Source organism: Montipora foliosa, chromosome 4 (assembly GCF_036669935.1).
Source record: "Montipora foliosa isolate CH-2021 chromosome 4, ASM3666993v2, whole genome shotgun sequence".
Lineage (NCBI taxonomy): Eukaryota > Metazoa > Cnidaria > Anthozoa > Scleractinia > Acroporidae > Montipora > Montipora foliosa.
The window spans coordinates 16,335,299-16,350,298 of NC_090872.1; the positions used below are offsets into that span (position 1 = coordinate 16,335,299).

Genomic DNA, 15,000 nt, shown 5'->3' on the forward strand with positions numbered 1-15,000 from the left:
AATATTATTTGAAACTGATTTTCAAAATCCTACTTCATTAAATATAGGCCATAATCACACGGCAGATATCATGTTAAGTCCCGAGGGATTGAAAACTTTTGTTTTTCCCAACTGAAACTCGTTCCCAAACATTTCAACTCAAGGCTCAGGATACGAAATCTATTGTCTGGCCAATATTTATGGCCGCCACGCGAATAAGGCCCATTCAGAAGACTACGATGCAGAATAACACCTATCGAAGACAATGTGAACAATGCTGTTTATGTACAGCCCACTTCATTACCCGATGCATATTTTCCGCAATGAATCTACTTCAAACTTGTGCTCTAGTTCTAAATGCTCTCGTTAGTAATGCTTCAGCAGTGGTGCATCACCATCTCCTTGATCCTAATGAATGCTCTGTCATTAATTTCGTCCCTTACATATTCTGTACACTTTTAGGTAAGCTGCTTGAAAGGTTCCGAGACAGTATTGGTAGCAACTTGCAAGGTAGCCTACAGTACCCATAATACGCTGAACTCCTGATACATCAGTTGGCCTTCGAATATTAAGAACTGCATCAATCTTGGCTGGTACTTCCTTCACTCCCTCCGAAGTAAGAATATGTCCAATATAGGGAACCTCTGTCTGTTTAAAGCCATTTTCTGTTTGTTCAGCAGTTGATGTTTCGCTCTTGACACCCTTTCAATAACCATCTAATTTTGATGTTGATGTGATCTGTAATCGCTTCCAGCAGCGTGTCTTTAGTACCAGCCACAAGGATGTCAGCAGCTATTGCATACACCCCAGGAAAATCTTGAACCGATTCGCGCAAGCGCAGTTAGAATATTTCACTGGCGGGCGAAATCCCGAAGGGCATGCGATTGCATTTATACCTACCAAAGGGTGTGGGACCATAACCATCTTTTCAATTTAGTTTTGTTGAAAATGTTCGCTTTGTTCAGCTCTGGTATTGTGTCTTCAATAACTGGCATTGGTAAATGACATCTCTTTAGTGCTTTGTTAAAGGGCTTTCGGTCCAGGCAAAGACGGAGCTTGTCATTAGTTTTATTTGCAATCACAACAGAGTTCATCCATTGTGTAGGTCTTTCTACCTTCTCTATCACACCTTTTAGCTTCAAGGTTACCAAGGCATTCTTTCAATGGCTTTCCCATAGCTTCGGGAATTCTTTTTAGTGGCTTCTAAACAGGATTAACATCTTTATCAACTTATAGCAGTAATGGGGCTCTGAGACAGCCACGACATTCGCAGTTGTCTTTCAGTGAACTTGGAGTATATATGCTCAAGGTTGATTCCGTTAAACATTTGGCTACTTGCTGCGTCTACATTCATGTTTGCACTGAACGGCTTCTCGGCTGTTTCTGGACGTGCAGACTTAATCCTCTTGCAAATTATTCCTCCTTTGAACATATTGAGCTTCCAATCAAATGGTTTTAATATCTTGTACGTTTGATTATGGTTTACAGACCTCCAGCATTCAGTTATTCTTTGTTTTTGGATGAGTTCGCTGATTAACTTGGGCGTTTAGTTATTCTCTTCTGGTTACTGTCTGCTGACTGTCTACTTAAACTTGCATGTAGATAATACTGATGACAGGATATGGCGGCAATTTATTGATTTGATTTAGGCCTATAATTTGATTTAGAAAAATTATATCCTCCACTATCCATGCACATGGCCACATTCTTGATTTGGTAATTATCAGAAGTGGCGAACGACTTCCCAGTGACTTTACTACATGATCTCTGAATCTGGTATATCTGGCGGTACAGTGCAAACCGGCTCCTACTGGCTATTACAACGTCTTGCTAAGATACTGGTATCTTCTCGTAACTTACGTTTTGTTAATATTGACGACTTTAATTCTCAGTGACCTATCTCTAACGTGTTTAAGTCTTATCATGATATGGATGTGTCTGCTTTAGCTGACTCACATTAGAGCCGTTTATACGAGAGAAAATAAGCCGCGGCTTACTCTGGCCGCGGCTTACATAAGAGGCGAACACCCCGTATGAATGGTACAAAATCTACGTTCACGGCTTTCTCAAGCCGCGGCTTATCCTAGCCTGGGAGTTCATTCTCGTATAAATTGTTTCTTTCGCGTGTTATAAACGCCGCGGCCAGAGTAAGCCGCGGCTTATTTTCTCTCGTATAAACGGCCCTATTGTCTTTCGTCATTATTACACTTTGGCACTTATGTCCAAAAATGCACGCAATCGCAAAATAACAAATATGACAACCATGCAAAAAACATACCGAAAATAACAATTATTGCAAAAATAAATAACAAATCAAGGGAGCAATACTGGCAAATGTAACAAAGCATTGAAAGAGAGCAGGGAAAGGGGCTTTACAAAGGTAACAAAAACACCGAAAATAAAAATTATAGCCACCTTTAAAACAAAGGTCTGTTTTAGTACGCCCTCATTCATCGTGGTTCACTGTTGATATTCTACAAGCTAACAGTGAGAAAGAAAAGGCGTCTGGAGAGACGATGGCGCAGTATTAAATTCTGATCCTCGGACCATCACCAATATACGAAACAGTGTTGTGTGGCAAATCACTTAGTAAGAAATGCTAAAGAAGCCTACAACAGTACTCTACTATCATGGTGACCAGCGCAAACTGTTCCAATTCATTGACCAACTACTCGACCGTAAACATTTGACTCGTTTCAGTTCCGTCATGCTCGCCGGATCAACTACTTGCCGATAATTGTAACGATTTTTTCGTTGTGAAGAACGAAAGTATCTGGACAACGGTGATAGCCAATAATGATAGTGATCCAAGTCTATTCTCTGGTCTTGTTGTATCTTTCGTTTCGCGTTTGGTCAGATGCGTCCCAAGAAGAACGTACTCAAGCAGTGGAGGAGTGTATTTGTGACATTCACAGATGGATGGCTCAGCATCAGCTCCTGTTAAATGATAAATGATAGCAAAACTGAGGTCTCGTCAACAACTTGAAAACATTTACATTGACCACATCCAGGTGTGTGCGTCGGAAATCAAGCCTGCCAGCTCTGTCCCTAATTTAGGTCAGTGCTTGGTTCGAAAGCTCTATGTCGATGGTTGCATAAGGTGGAAGGAACTGTAGCGAAACCTTTTTTCGACTCTATAAAAATTAGACATATTAGGTTTCTAACTCAGAAATCTGCCAGGACCCTTATCTACGCGTTTGTGACTTCTCACATAGACTATTGCAACTCGCTGCTGTTCGGGATATCTCAACACCACACGACGGCCGCCTTCACAGAGTGCTAAACACAGCTGCGAGTTTGACTTGTTCCTCGATATGCGCACATCACGCCAGTTCTAAAGGACTTAGTATTTTAATGTTTAACCCTCCCACAACATGAATGTTTGCTAAAGGTTCCAGTGAGACAAAAATTTTTCATGCAACATTTATGTGCACAGCCATTCAACATTGTTCTTGTCTAGTAGACTGATACATCATTATACTTTACTAGGTACTTGTGGATCAATTTTATTCATTTTTAGTGGTAGAAACCAAAGGTCATTCTCGATTAACTGATCCTAAAGGCATTAATTTGATCCTCGATTTCTTAGCTTTTTGCGGTTGTGAATCATACGCACTGCAGTTACATTCCTTAATTAAAGACAATGGTTGGTGATAATTTTTAATGCAGTCACTTAATCACTCATTTTATTAGTCTCTGATGAAGACTCAATAGAAACCAATTAGGCAATCAATTAATTATTTTTCTTTTCCATGCAGATACAATGTGAAAAATTAGTGGTTTGGTTAACTATGGCCACGCCTGGTCCCTTGGCGAGCTCAGAGGAGAAGACAAATGGAGCTAAGCTCAGTCGACTCATTATAGATGGTGGAACAACTGTACTGAGAAGTGTTTTTGACATTCATCACCCTCCTGCAAAGTTAGCAGCTGATCTTAATTCCTGTTATTCCATCCTTAACAACCTTTTACGAAGAAGAATTCTCAATGGCAACCAGTGGGACAAGCTGTTCCCTGGTGGTGGAGTTGCTCCGGATTCCAACACGTTTGATATAACTCTGCTTTTCCTCCTTCTGGCCAACATTTGTGGACTTATCCCTCCCCACACAGGATGGCATCAAAAACCTGCCCCAAGTGACACCTCTCACGAGGCAAACCTTGCTCGCATTAAGTTTTTCCGTAATGAAGTGTATGGGCATGTGACAACCACTGGTGTCGATGCACCAACATGCAATGCTTTGTGGACGGAAATAAGTGCCGTTTTAGTGTCTCTTGGGTTTAGTCAGGCAGAGATTGATCGATTAAAGGCAGAGCAATGTGGAGAGGAGGATTATCTTGATGCCTTACGGGAATGGGCAGAGAGTGAAGAGGATCTAAAGTCTCAACTTAATGACATGCGTCAACTTCAGAACAAAGTTCAACAGAGTGTAGAGGACTTACGAATCCAGCAGTCAACAACCCAAGAGACGGTTGAGGAAGGCAATTCCGTGATTGAAGACATACACCAAATTGTTACTGAAATCCGTGAGACACAACACAACACCGATCAGGAAGATAAAATCCTAAAAAAGCTTGCTAAGATTGACACCCAACTTGACATGAGATATTACGGAAACAGATATTTGGAAGGAACCCGTGAGTCTTTCTTTGCTAAAATCAACGGCTGGTTGGATGATGCAAGCTCTCCAAATTGTGTCTTGGTGCTCAGCGCAAATGCAGGGATGGGGAAATCTGTCATGGCTGCTGAGATGTGCAGAAGAATGCAAGGAGCTAAAAGATTAGCGGGGAGCCATTTTTGTCACCACGAGAGAGCACGCCATAGGAATCCCAAGGTGATGCTGCAGTCTTTAGCCTTTCACCTCTCAGGCTGTCTTCCAGAGTACAAGAAAGCTCTTGTTGAACAGCTCTCCGGAAATCTAGGTGTAGAGATCAATGACATGGAAGTCGCAGATCTGTTTGTTTTGCTGTTTTTTGAACCTCTGAACAGCGTAGCAGATCCAGCTTTTACATTTCTTGTGGTAATAGATGCTTTAGATGAAGGTGAACACCAAGGACGAAATGATCTTCTTGACGTGATTGCCAAGTTTTTTAAGAATCTGCCACTTTGGATTAGATTTTTTGTGACGACGCGACCTGAAGTCAACATTTGGGACAGCCTGAAAGATTTGAAACCACTGGTACTAGAGGGAAAAGATGAAGACAACTTGGAAGACATTCGTTTTTACTTTGAACGAACTCTGAGCGATTTATTAGAAGTTGAAAGGCTCGAGCTAGTCTTAGATGATCTCGTGCAGAAGTCAGAGGGAGTCTTTCTGTGTGCCCAGTTTTTGGTAGATTTTATAAGGGCCAAGAGTTCAACCATACTTACCTTGGAAGAAGTGGACAAAACCCTTCCGACAGGCATCTCGTATGTGTACCAGTCGTATTTCCAACGGCTGGAGCAAGACTTGTGTGAGGAACTGAACATAACTGAAGAGCAATTTCTTTGTTTCCTGAGTGCAATTGCAGCAGCAAGGGAACCATTACCATTGGGTTTTGTTCCTAAATTGTTGTGCAAGGACTTGTTGTCCACGACTGTTATGCGAAAGGTGAGCAAAGCCATTGCCATTGTGTCATCACTCCTTCCGGTTCACGATAACCGTATTCATTTCTTTCATAAATCAGTCAAGGACTGGTTGACAGACAAGTCACGCTACGAGCAGCACATTTTCAGCGTGGAGGAAATGGAAGGCCATAAGATCCTTTCTACTCTTTCCTCTAACGAAATTGACGAGTTAAAGAGAAAAGGTGTTAGCAACTCACAATCCTTCGCTGACACTACAAAGTATGCCTTGGAACATGGTGTTCAGCACATGCTACAGTTAGACCAAGACACGAAATCCTGCAGCCTTGAACAAGTGGTTGGAAACTATGTGTTAGACCCAGAGGTTTTGTACGCAAAGATTTGTCTGAACATGGCAACAGTCGCAGAAGATGTTGTCTGTTTAATGAAACACGATGGGTTGAAAACGATATCAGCCGATTGTTGTGAGACCCTTTCGTCATTATTGGTTGTTTTAAAGAAATACCGTCTAACATTAGAAGAGTATCCATTTACTATATTTCAATATCTGTTGAATGAGGGAAGTAGTAAACTATCTTCTGACTCCCGCCAGCTTCTGGAGACCAAGTATTCCGATAAGCCTTACATGGAGTACTTAACCAAAAATGTCCCTCAAAAAGCTGTTCAAACTCGGTTTCATTTTTGTTCAGATGCGCGTTGTTTCGATGTGTCCCCTAGCTTAGAATACATGGTTTGTGAGTGCCTCGATGGATCCATTCAGTTGTGGTCACTTGCCTCTGGTAACCTCAAATGGAAACGTTATTGCAAACTAAGACTCTGTTGTGACTCTATGTGTGGTAGAAGGAGAATCATCGATACCAACCATGCATACCAACCAGAAGATTATCATAGGTCTACTGTGTATGCTTTTTACCGTTCAGTGGTATTTCATCCTACCAAGGATGTCATCTTGCCAGGAGTTTTAAGCCATGCCTATTCCTTTAATGGAGACTTGAAGCCTCTTTTTCCCACCAGTAAGTGCAGTTTTTCTGTCTGTTCTATTTTCGGCGACGAGATCTTGTCTGATTGTCCCGACGATGCAAAATGTCTTATCGTGTGGAATCTAAACGATGGCAGGGAGATTGATCGCCTCACCAGAGATAGCGATATTTTATCCTTTGCGATATCCCGAGATGGAAAGCTCGTGGCGATTTGCCATTTAACTGGCTTTGTTTGTTTAGTTGATCGGCAAAATGGTTTTTCAACTCTAGCAGAGGCAGCTTTAGACTCTGTGTGTGGAATGATTAGGTTCTCACCAGACAGTCGGTTTCTTTGGTGTTCACGTGTTGTAGGTTTTGCCGGGTCTAACAAGTGGTTTTGTTTGAGAGTCACTGAGGGGCCTGAGGATCACTATTCGATGGATATTGTTTATTTTTCCAGTTGGAATTCCTTTGAGCTAGAATCCCAAAGAATCGGTGGCTTTTTGTTAGGAGATCCTGTGAGTTTACAGGATCCATTCCGTTTTTCTGACGTAGTTCTTAATAGCCAATCTCTTTTAAGGAACTACATTGTACATGGAGATTATATTGAAATGGTTTATCGAAATCCACGAAGGAAGGACACAGAATTCCAAGAGGTCCAATCTCTCCGATTCTCATTTTCCGGCGAGATTGTTTATGCAGACGTGTCGGTCGGACTGGGATCGTTCAAACGTCAAATTATCATGGCTTGGGACGTTTCGAATAGGGAACTTAAGGGACAGAAAGAGTTTGAAAGTGTCCTCCTCATTGAGTTCGTAGCTTTAAAAGATGGAATTTTGTTTGCAACTGCGAGCACTCTTGAGCTTTGGAACTTTGATTTGTCAGTCTGCATGCGACGATGGATGTTCGGCGCGGATGCTCTCTTTCCTATTTCAGATGATCAGGTGGCATGCATATCATCTAAAACGGGAGATGGGATCATTTTAGATACTGTTGGTGGAAAGTATGTGGTAACGTTTAAACTGCAGCATAAGTTGATTGCTTGCTACAGGGACCTCCAGTTGTTTGCCTCAAGTGACGACGGGCAAAAGTTCATTGAATTGAAGCAACTGGGTAAAACCGAATCGCGATGGTGTGCACTCTCTGGTAACAGTTTGTTTTGTGTGAGGGGATCATTTTCTCCCGATGGTCAATTAATTGTTGTTGATGAGTTAAATGGTGTATACGTTCTCGATGCAGTTTCTGGTAACTTGCGTGTTAAATTGAGTGATGACCCCGTTAAGAGTTGTAAATTCATCAGTGACGAGGAATGTGTTTTTCTGAATGACGCCTGCCTTAAGATGTTCAACGTCAGGTCTGGAGATCTACTCTGTGTTATGGGTGTTGGTGTGGATGAGCCATACCATTTAGAAACTTTTTCCAGTGGAGGTATCATTGCCATTTGTTCAAAGCTAGGGTTGGACTTAAAAATTATCAAGGTAAAACACCCGGGAGAAAAGACACTCAGCGGTGGGGCAAAAAGGTAAGTTGGCAATTTGTTGTTTGAGAGCCAAGTGTTTTTAAAATGCATGTGGTCTTTCAAATGCTGTGCCCACTGTCGTGGCCAGCAGCACCTTGAGCGAATACTGTTCGGCAAATGACCACACGACCCACACTGAAATCTTCTGTATGCACTACAAGGTAGCCAACAAAGCATTGTTATCAAAAGTTAGTGGTTGCTTAAATGTGTGTTTTTGTTCCCGTATAGGGTGATATGAGTTTACATAACTGTGTTGCGTAGCTTGCTTGTGGTCTCATTCTCGCATCTCTTAATTAGTGCGAGAATCCCGCTCCTTACACTTACAGTGTAATATTCTTTGGATAAGAGCCGCTAAAATTGTGTTCACATATCGACCGTTATGTTGATGGATAAGGTGCCTATTGGTGGTTGATACTCTTTTGAGTAAATCCCGTTAATAACAGATACAAAAACAATTAAAGCATTGGTGGTCACACAATAATTTCACAAACACAATAATCAGGCCAATATCTTGCGCATGTGTACAGCGATTTGACACTGGGCATTGGCAACCTCGGACAGCTGTTTTGACAGCTACTTGGGCGTCATCACCATGGCGTAGCCGAAATGACAGTTACGAGTGGGCCGGGGTTGGACTGTTACCTTTGAATGTGAAAAGCTCCTAATTTGGCGAGGAGCCACCATATGTAAATATTGCCTTTTCGAGACTGGTTGCTCCTTGCCCCTTAGCTTTCTATCCTTTGATGGTGACAATAATGAAGCTGACGGGTTTATTATTGCCTTCACGTAAAACGATAAGCGGGAACCGGCAGAAAAGAATAAAAATTTAATGTTTCATGTAGGGTCCTGTTCTTGAGAAGTTGTTGGCAGTATCTGTAGATAACAGGTCAATGGTTGCGGCAAATTCTTTGATTTTTTGTCAAAATCAAACATTCAGCTAGAGGTTTGCCGTTGGTGCGAATGCGATGCTCAATTTCCCTACTGCGTTTGCTAGAAGAAGCAAGAGGCAAAAATTAGACGAGCTTACGTTTTCTATTTCACTCACAAATATACTAAAAACGTGACACCTTTATCTCCTTCGAGTGACAATTTGATCAATCAATTGAATTAATATTTGTTACTTTTCCTGCAGGTCCAAGTGTCAGGAGCGAGTTTCTTGTTGTCTTGTCATCTGAAGAAACGACAGTGACGATTGTGACCGCAAAGTTTCCTGGCGCGTCTTCTGGACAAATACAAGAGAAAACTTGTACATATTTTGAGCTCTGTTTCATACTGGCAGAGCTGTACAGTGTTTCCTGATTTGTAGTAGATGTGGTAGGTTTTTTGCAGACGAATGGTGTAACAGCATACACTTTGTTGGTCGCGTTTCAGTAAGTTAGCTTGTTTTTTTTTTTAACCGATTCAGGTCGCTGTAAATTGGCGACGAATGTGGATACGTTTACGATTAGAACTGTGGATAAATAATGTCTTATTCTTTATAATCAGTCTGGGTCTTTTTTTGGTGCCTTGAGAAAGGAAAGTTGTACAATCTCACATTTGCGCTAAAAAATCCCTTGCTTTCTAATTGTTTTACCTGAAGTTTTGCCGCTGGAAAGTTTGAAACTTTTTTTAAATATGCGTTTTATTCGTATGTGTAACCCGGCCGGGTGTGAAATTACACTTGTTTGCTCAATTCAGCCTTTTTGTTAAGCTGCAATAAAACTCAGCTGATTCAGCTGTAGAGGCATTTATTGTGTTAGTTCTAACTCAGTTGAATGCCACTGCAAGTTCGGTATAGATGGATAAAAGTTTCATCCAGGGTTAAAATAGTGAATACGTATTTGGATATTGTCGATTTTGTGCCCAAAGTAATCGAGACCTCCTCGAACAAAAACTGAGGCCTTCACTACGTGAACTTTTATTTCATATTTTGAAATCATTGGATGCTTCTGTTGATGCGCCAGCTTCGTTAAATAAATGAAGAAAACTGACAGAATTTCATCGAGTGAATCTTGAATCTTAGTTCCAAATTTGTAATATCATAAATTTGTTTTTTCCTCTTGATCGTTATATTTTCCTATTTCTAACATGGCTACATATGCTATTTGTCTCAGTCCTAGTCAAAGTAATCTTATGTATTCCCCTTCCAGCCTCGATTAGCTCTGCTATTTGCGAGCAGAGAGGACGCTACTTTTTGGTTAGTCTTAATTGATTATAAAACGTGATCGTAATTGCTGTTGTCATTATAATAATGATAGAGGTATAATAAAGGTCTCCATAAAGGTAACAAAGCCATTAATGGGTAAAACACTACACTGAAGTCACAATCTCAAGATAAACCGGACTTACATCACCCTCACCACTTAGCCTGCATAACAAGCGTTTTCAGCGGGCGAGAATCGAATTCAATTTTTCTGGCCGCGCGAGAATAGGGCGAATGCCAGATGGAAATCCTGGGCGCTTACCATTTGTCAGAAAAAAACCGTCGTTCCGGTGGGAAAACAAATGGAACGGTTGACACCAACAGAAATTTTCTGGAAAGAAGGCACAGCCTGCGAAGGTTGTCTTCTTTTTCCACTTTTACAGAGTCGACCGGATTGTTTGCACCACTAGAACCAGGCACCGATGCGAGGATTACATCACTTACTTGGCGGGCATTGGCCGCTACAATTATTTGTCAACGATGAAATGGTATATGAAATGGGTCATATATGAACTGTGGATATGAAATCAAGTGACGCTGTGATCTTCGCAGTTATGAACGCAATTTTTGCAATTGCGTAAAGAAGCCTGAAATTCCATATATCATAGACCCATATACCCATTTTCATAAACCCACAAATGACCAGCTCCCAACGTCAGTGGCTTCATAGCTCAGTTGGTTAGAGCGTTTCACCGGTATCGCGAGGTCACGGGTTCAATACCCGTTGAATCCTGAAATTTTCAGGTTTCTTTACGCAATTGCAAAAATTGCGTTCATAACTGCGAAGATGAAAGCTTCACTTGACATTTATTTGTACCCAGACTCTTATGGCATTCGAAAATGGACTCACAAATGAAACGGCTCATTCCATTTCCCATTTAAAAAAACTTCTGACCGAAAATTAAATGGTAAGCGGCCGCTGTTACGCAGGCTACCTCACCACTCGGCCATGCTGCCTCCTCAAATTTTATATATTGACACACCCAGGGGATCTAAACCCGTGTTCACATTAGGCTTCGATTATGATCGAATTATAATCCAATTAACTTTGGAAAGGGTCAACATCAAGTAATTACAGTACGTGATTATAATTGGATAATTATTTCAAACGACCTCAAAGGGATTGTTTGAAGTAATTACAGTGCGTAATTGAACAGAATGGCGAACACGTGGTGGTATGAGCGAACGACACTTCTAATCGCTTTATGGATCGAAGATTTGGATTTGTCTTCTATGCTCGGAAGCTGTCCTTGGTTCTCTTCTCGCCTCAAGCATCGTGATGGTAATCGTAGCAGCCACGCGTTTCGGCCCCATTTTGTCTCCCTGCGAGGTTACCCAGCCTATTGTATTTGAATTTTCGCAGATGTGAACAGGACCATAATCGAATAAAATTGAATAGAGTATGATAGCCTGAATAATACTTCAGTTGATCATAATCAACGTTGAGTGTGAACACAACTTTAAGGTTTTCGCTCTTTGGCATTTGGTCTACTTGGGGCTCCGAGGGCTGAGGCAATCGTGCGTGACGTCGAATTTTCTACACATAGTATTGCGTACGATGATTGACGCAGTTGTGAGAGTATTTGCCTGTAATCAATGTGGTCCGGTTTGGATTCCCAGACTTGACAGTTGACACTCTACTCTGCTCCGAGAAGTTGTTCTCCAACTCCTGCGATTTTGCATTCTCAACAGAAACCAACATTGATTTGATCAGCTTCAACCCTTTGAATTCCAGGAGTGATCGGTTTGTAAATTCTCTTCACAATGTCAATGTAATGTCATTCAGATAGTATTGAGAATGAAGAATATTATCAGCTGAAGAGGTGTGATCTTGATATAACACCAAATTTTCATGACTACCCAACAAAAACTGAAATCAATGGTTCTAGTTAGGAGAATGAACGTTTCGATCGTGGGAATAGAAGGGTTAATTTAATTCGATTTGTTTTGATTTACAGTCTCTCCAATTTATACAGAAAATGACGTTAGCTAAATATGCTTATAATACTAACTAGTTTACCTAGGTGGCCTTTTTCATTGAACGATTCGAATTTACTGTTTGTTGCGTGAGTGTAGAGCAGGCTCTATTCTCGTGCATCTTAATTTCTCTATTCGCGCACAACCACAATTCCTTGCGCCTTTGACCACAACCCCTGGCGTTTTGAAGAAAAATGTGTTCTTCTCCCAATTAGAGAGTTGCCTCGTTCGTTCGCTTCAGGGTCACTCACTGCGGCAGCCATTTTTTATCCTTTGATGTATCGTCGTGTCATACCGGAACGATTCATACCGGCGCGAGTTCACCCCGGTTTCTGTACCGGAGAAAGAATTTCATTTCGGTACGAAAGTTCGCAACGGTGTCATTTAAACGAGGAACAACCACTCGTTTCGGTATGAACTTCATTCTCGTTCCCAGAGCTGCGATCCTCTTAGCCGGCGCCACGGATCGAGCCGAGGCGCTGGCCAAGAGGATCGCAGCTCTGGGAACGAGAATGTATGAACTTGGCCTCTGGGTCAATCCAAAATGACATGTATTTGATCAACGTCAAGTGTGCCATCATGCAAACTCGATATGAAATAAAGTAGGCATCTTGTAAACACGATAGGAAATCAATTAGTCATCCCGGTAAGGAACTCGCGCCAGGGACGAGTTTTCTCATGCAAACAGCTTTGCTGGTTCTCAAGGAAGTCGAACAACCCCTTTCCAGGACCTCTCTGCTGCCCTGGGTTGGGGGGTTTGGGTGTCCTGTGGGTTTTCGAGCCGGGAGTTCGCCATATTTTGAATTATGCTGAAGAACCTTAGCTAACCTTGGAAGTTGCTGGATATCTCGAGGTAAGTGAGTTGCGCGTTACGACAAGGTTTACAGCGACGTGATTTGTGACGTTTCTCTCCCTAAAAGTTTACTAAGCGGGCTCTGGGAAATTAGTAACTACTTATCGCTAATTGACGTTTTCTGTGTACTTAGTATCTCATGGAACTCTGCCATGATGTGATATGATTCGTATATTGGAGCTTGGCCTTCATTTAACAGGTAACCAATCGAGTATGTGCGGTGATTTAAATCTAGTTTTTACAGCAAAGAAACTTGCCTATTTCTCTCCATCGTCACCTTATAGACACTGGAAGCACTGTTTTTTCCTTATGTAACGATCTTCCATCTTGTACATGTAGCGTCTGGTCTCAGGTAAGGTTTTTTCACTGGAAACAATTTTAACTGCAGAACACAGTCGATTGTAATTGTGTTGTAAAAACACTTGAATCATGATGTTTTTAAATATTTTGCTAATAGTAAGTAAATTTAATTAGCTTGATTGTACTACAGGTAAAGTACGTGTTTTTTGCTATTCAATTCCACAAGTCGCCCAAGCTCGATATAATTTTTGTGTATTTGCCGGAGTAGAAATATAAGGATTTGTATGGGGAAAACGGTTTTTCGCAAAATGCAAAAAAATATTTACGATTTAAAGTAGAAATACGTATCTCTAAGTTCCAACGAGACAGTCAATATAAGTTTACAGATTTGTATTAGAGTTCCAAAGTACTCAACAGTAGTTTTAATTTTTTTATTCGAAAGTACTGAAACTCAACTTATCTTGGTAACAATAATACAATAATAGAAATTGTACACTTTGTTTCTCCAACAACAATGTAAATGTCAACTTGTTTAGCAATAATATGGAAAGTACTGCAGCTGTAATTTTTGAACGGCTGTAATTTTAACAGGAATATACCATAATTAAGATAAATAAAATCAGTGCCATGTAAAAAATTGCCAAAGCATTTTCAGACTTTTCAGTGTGAAACATGTAATGTGGAATCAAACTCTCTAGTACAAGAAACTTCAAAGTTGTTTTACTGGTAGAATTTTTATTTTGCAAGATACAGCCATGAATTATAAGTCAAATTGATCGTTGACTGCGGAATTGCGTACTTTGCAGACAACATATGTCCTTTGAAAATTAAATTAAATTGTTCTCAACTCAATGGTTACAAAACGAAAAACACCTCTAATCATGAACTGCCAGCCGAAATTGAGAACGGCGGCTGATAAGAACATGTACACTGGTTTAGTTTTGAGCTCGATGTGATTGGCTTATTTTTTTCTATTGTTACATTACATTACTTTTTTCTCTGGATCACTCGACATTTTTTTTGCCTGCAGCTTGATACTTTCGCACATGGTTCTATAATGCTGCCGCCTCGCGATCCCCGCCTTTCGCTCGGATTGGTCATTGGCAACTAAAAAATAGCTTACCTTGCCTCAGTCTTGTGTTTCTTTGTCTCTGGTACCATTTGTGGGTCAATTAGGAGCAATTTAGGTGGTTTTTGGTTCCTCTTCTCTTCCCTTTATATATTCTTTCCCAAGGTTGGGCACCAAGACGAAGCCGCCAAACAGAATCATCGAAGGAAAAGGGCCATAAATTTGCTCCCAAATCTTTGATTGCCTGGAAATTCCACATAGATCACGGCCGACAATACCTTTGCAACCTAATTGTCTTCTTCATTCAACCCGCTTGCACACTGAGAAGGAATTAAGGGCCGACAAACTCTGCAAACATTTGCTTCGAGAACCATAGAATTCAGCTTTATTCGAAACCCGCATTACCCAAACCATTGGGAGATTAAGCATAAGACTCACAAGTGGTCACCATTGTGCCCATTGACCAATTGCGGGTCGCTAAGCATTCTTGACAGTTTGGGTAATGCGGGTGGTAAATAGTGCCAAATCCGATGGCTTTCAAAGCAAATGTTTGCAGGGTTTGGTGGCCCTTAGTTCCTTCTCAGTGTGCAAGCAGCTTGAAT

The 15,000-nt window shown here is 41.1% G+C and overlaps 3 protein-coding genes across 4 annotated transcripts in view; all 3 read left to right on the top strand.

The window, feature by feature from the left end:
* LOC138000043 (uncharacterized) overlaps window positions 1-9,879 on the top strand; it is a 14,038-nt gene extending 4,159 nt beyond the window's left edge. Inside the window, exons 3-5 of one of the 2 annotated variants that reach the window (XM_068846174.1) lie at window positions 442-595; window positions 3,738-8,020; window positions 9,150-9,879. In XM_068846174.1, the coding sequence (XP_068702275.1) occupies window positions 3,771-8,020; window positions 9,150-9,192 (4,293 nt within the window). In that variant the 5' untranslated portion in view covers window positions 442-595; window positions 3,738-3,770 and the 3' untranslated portion in view covers window positions 9,193-9,879. The remainder of the gene's footprint in view (window positions 1-441; window positions 596-3,737; window positions 8,021-9,149) is intronic. The other variant, XM_068846175.1, reaches the window with a different exon arrangement.
* The window catches only part of LOC138001068 (uncharacterized), a 424,432-nt gene that overhangs the window by 34,621 nt on the left and 374,811 nt on the right, over window positions 1-15,000 (top strand). The window lies entirely within an intron of this gene.
* Window positions 12,957-15,000, top strand: part of LOC138001058 (uncharacterized) — a 42,704-nt gene continuing 40,660 nt past the window's right edge. Inside the window, exons 1-2 of the mRNA XM_068847724.1 lie at window positions 12,957-13,029; window positions 13,163-13,228. The gene's annotated coding sequence lies outside the window, so the exon portion shown is untranslated. The remainder of the gene's footprint in view (window positions 13,030-13,162; window positions 13,229-15,000) is intronic.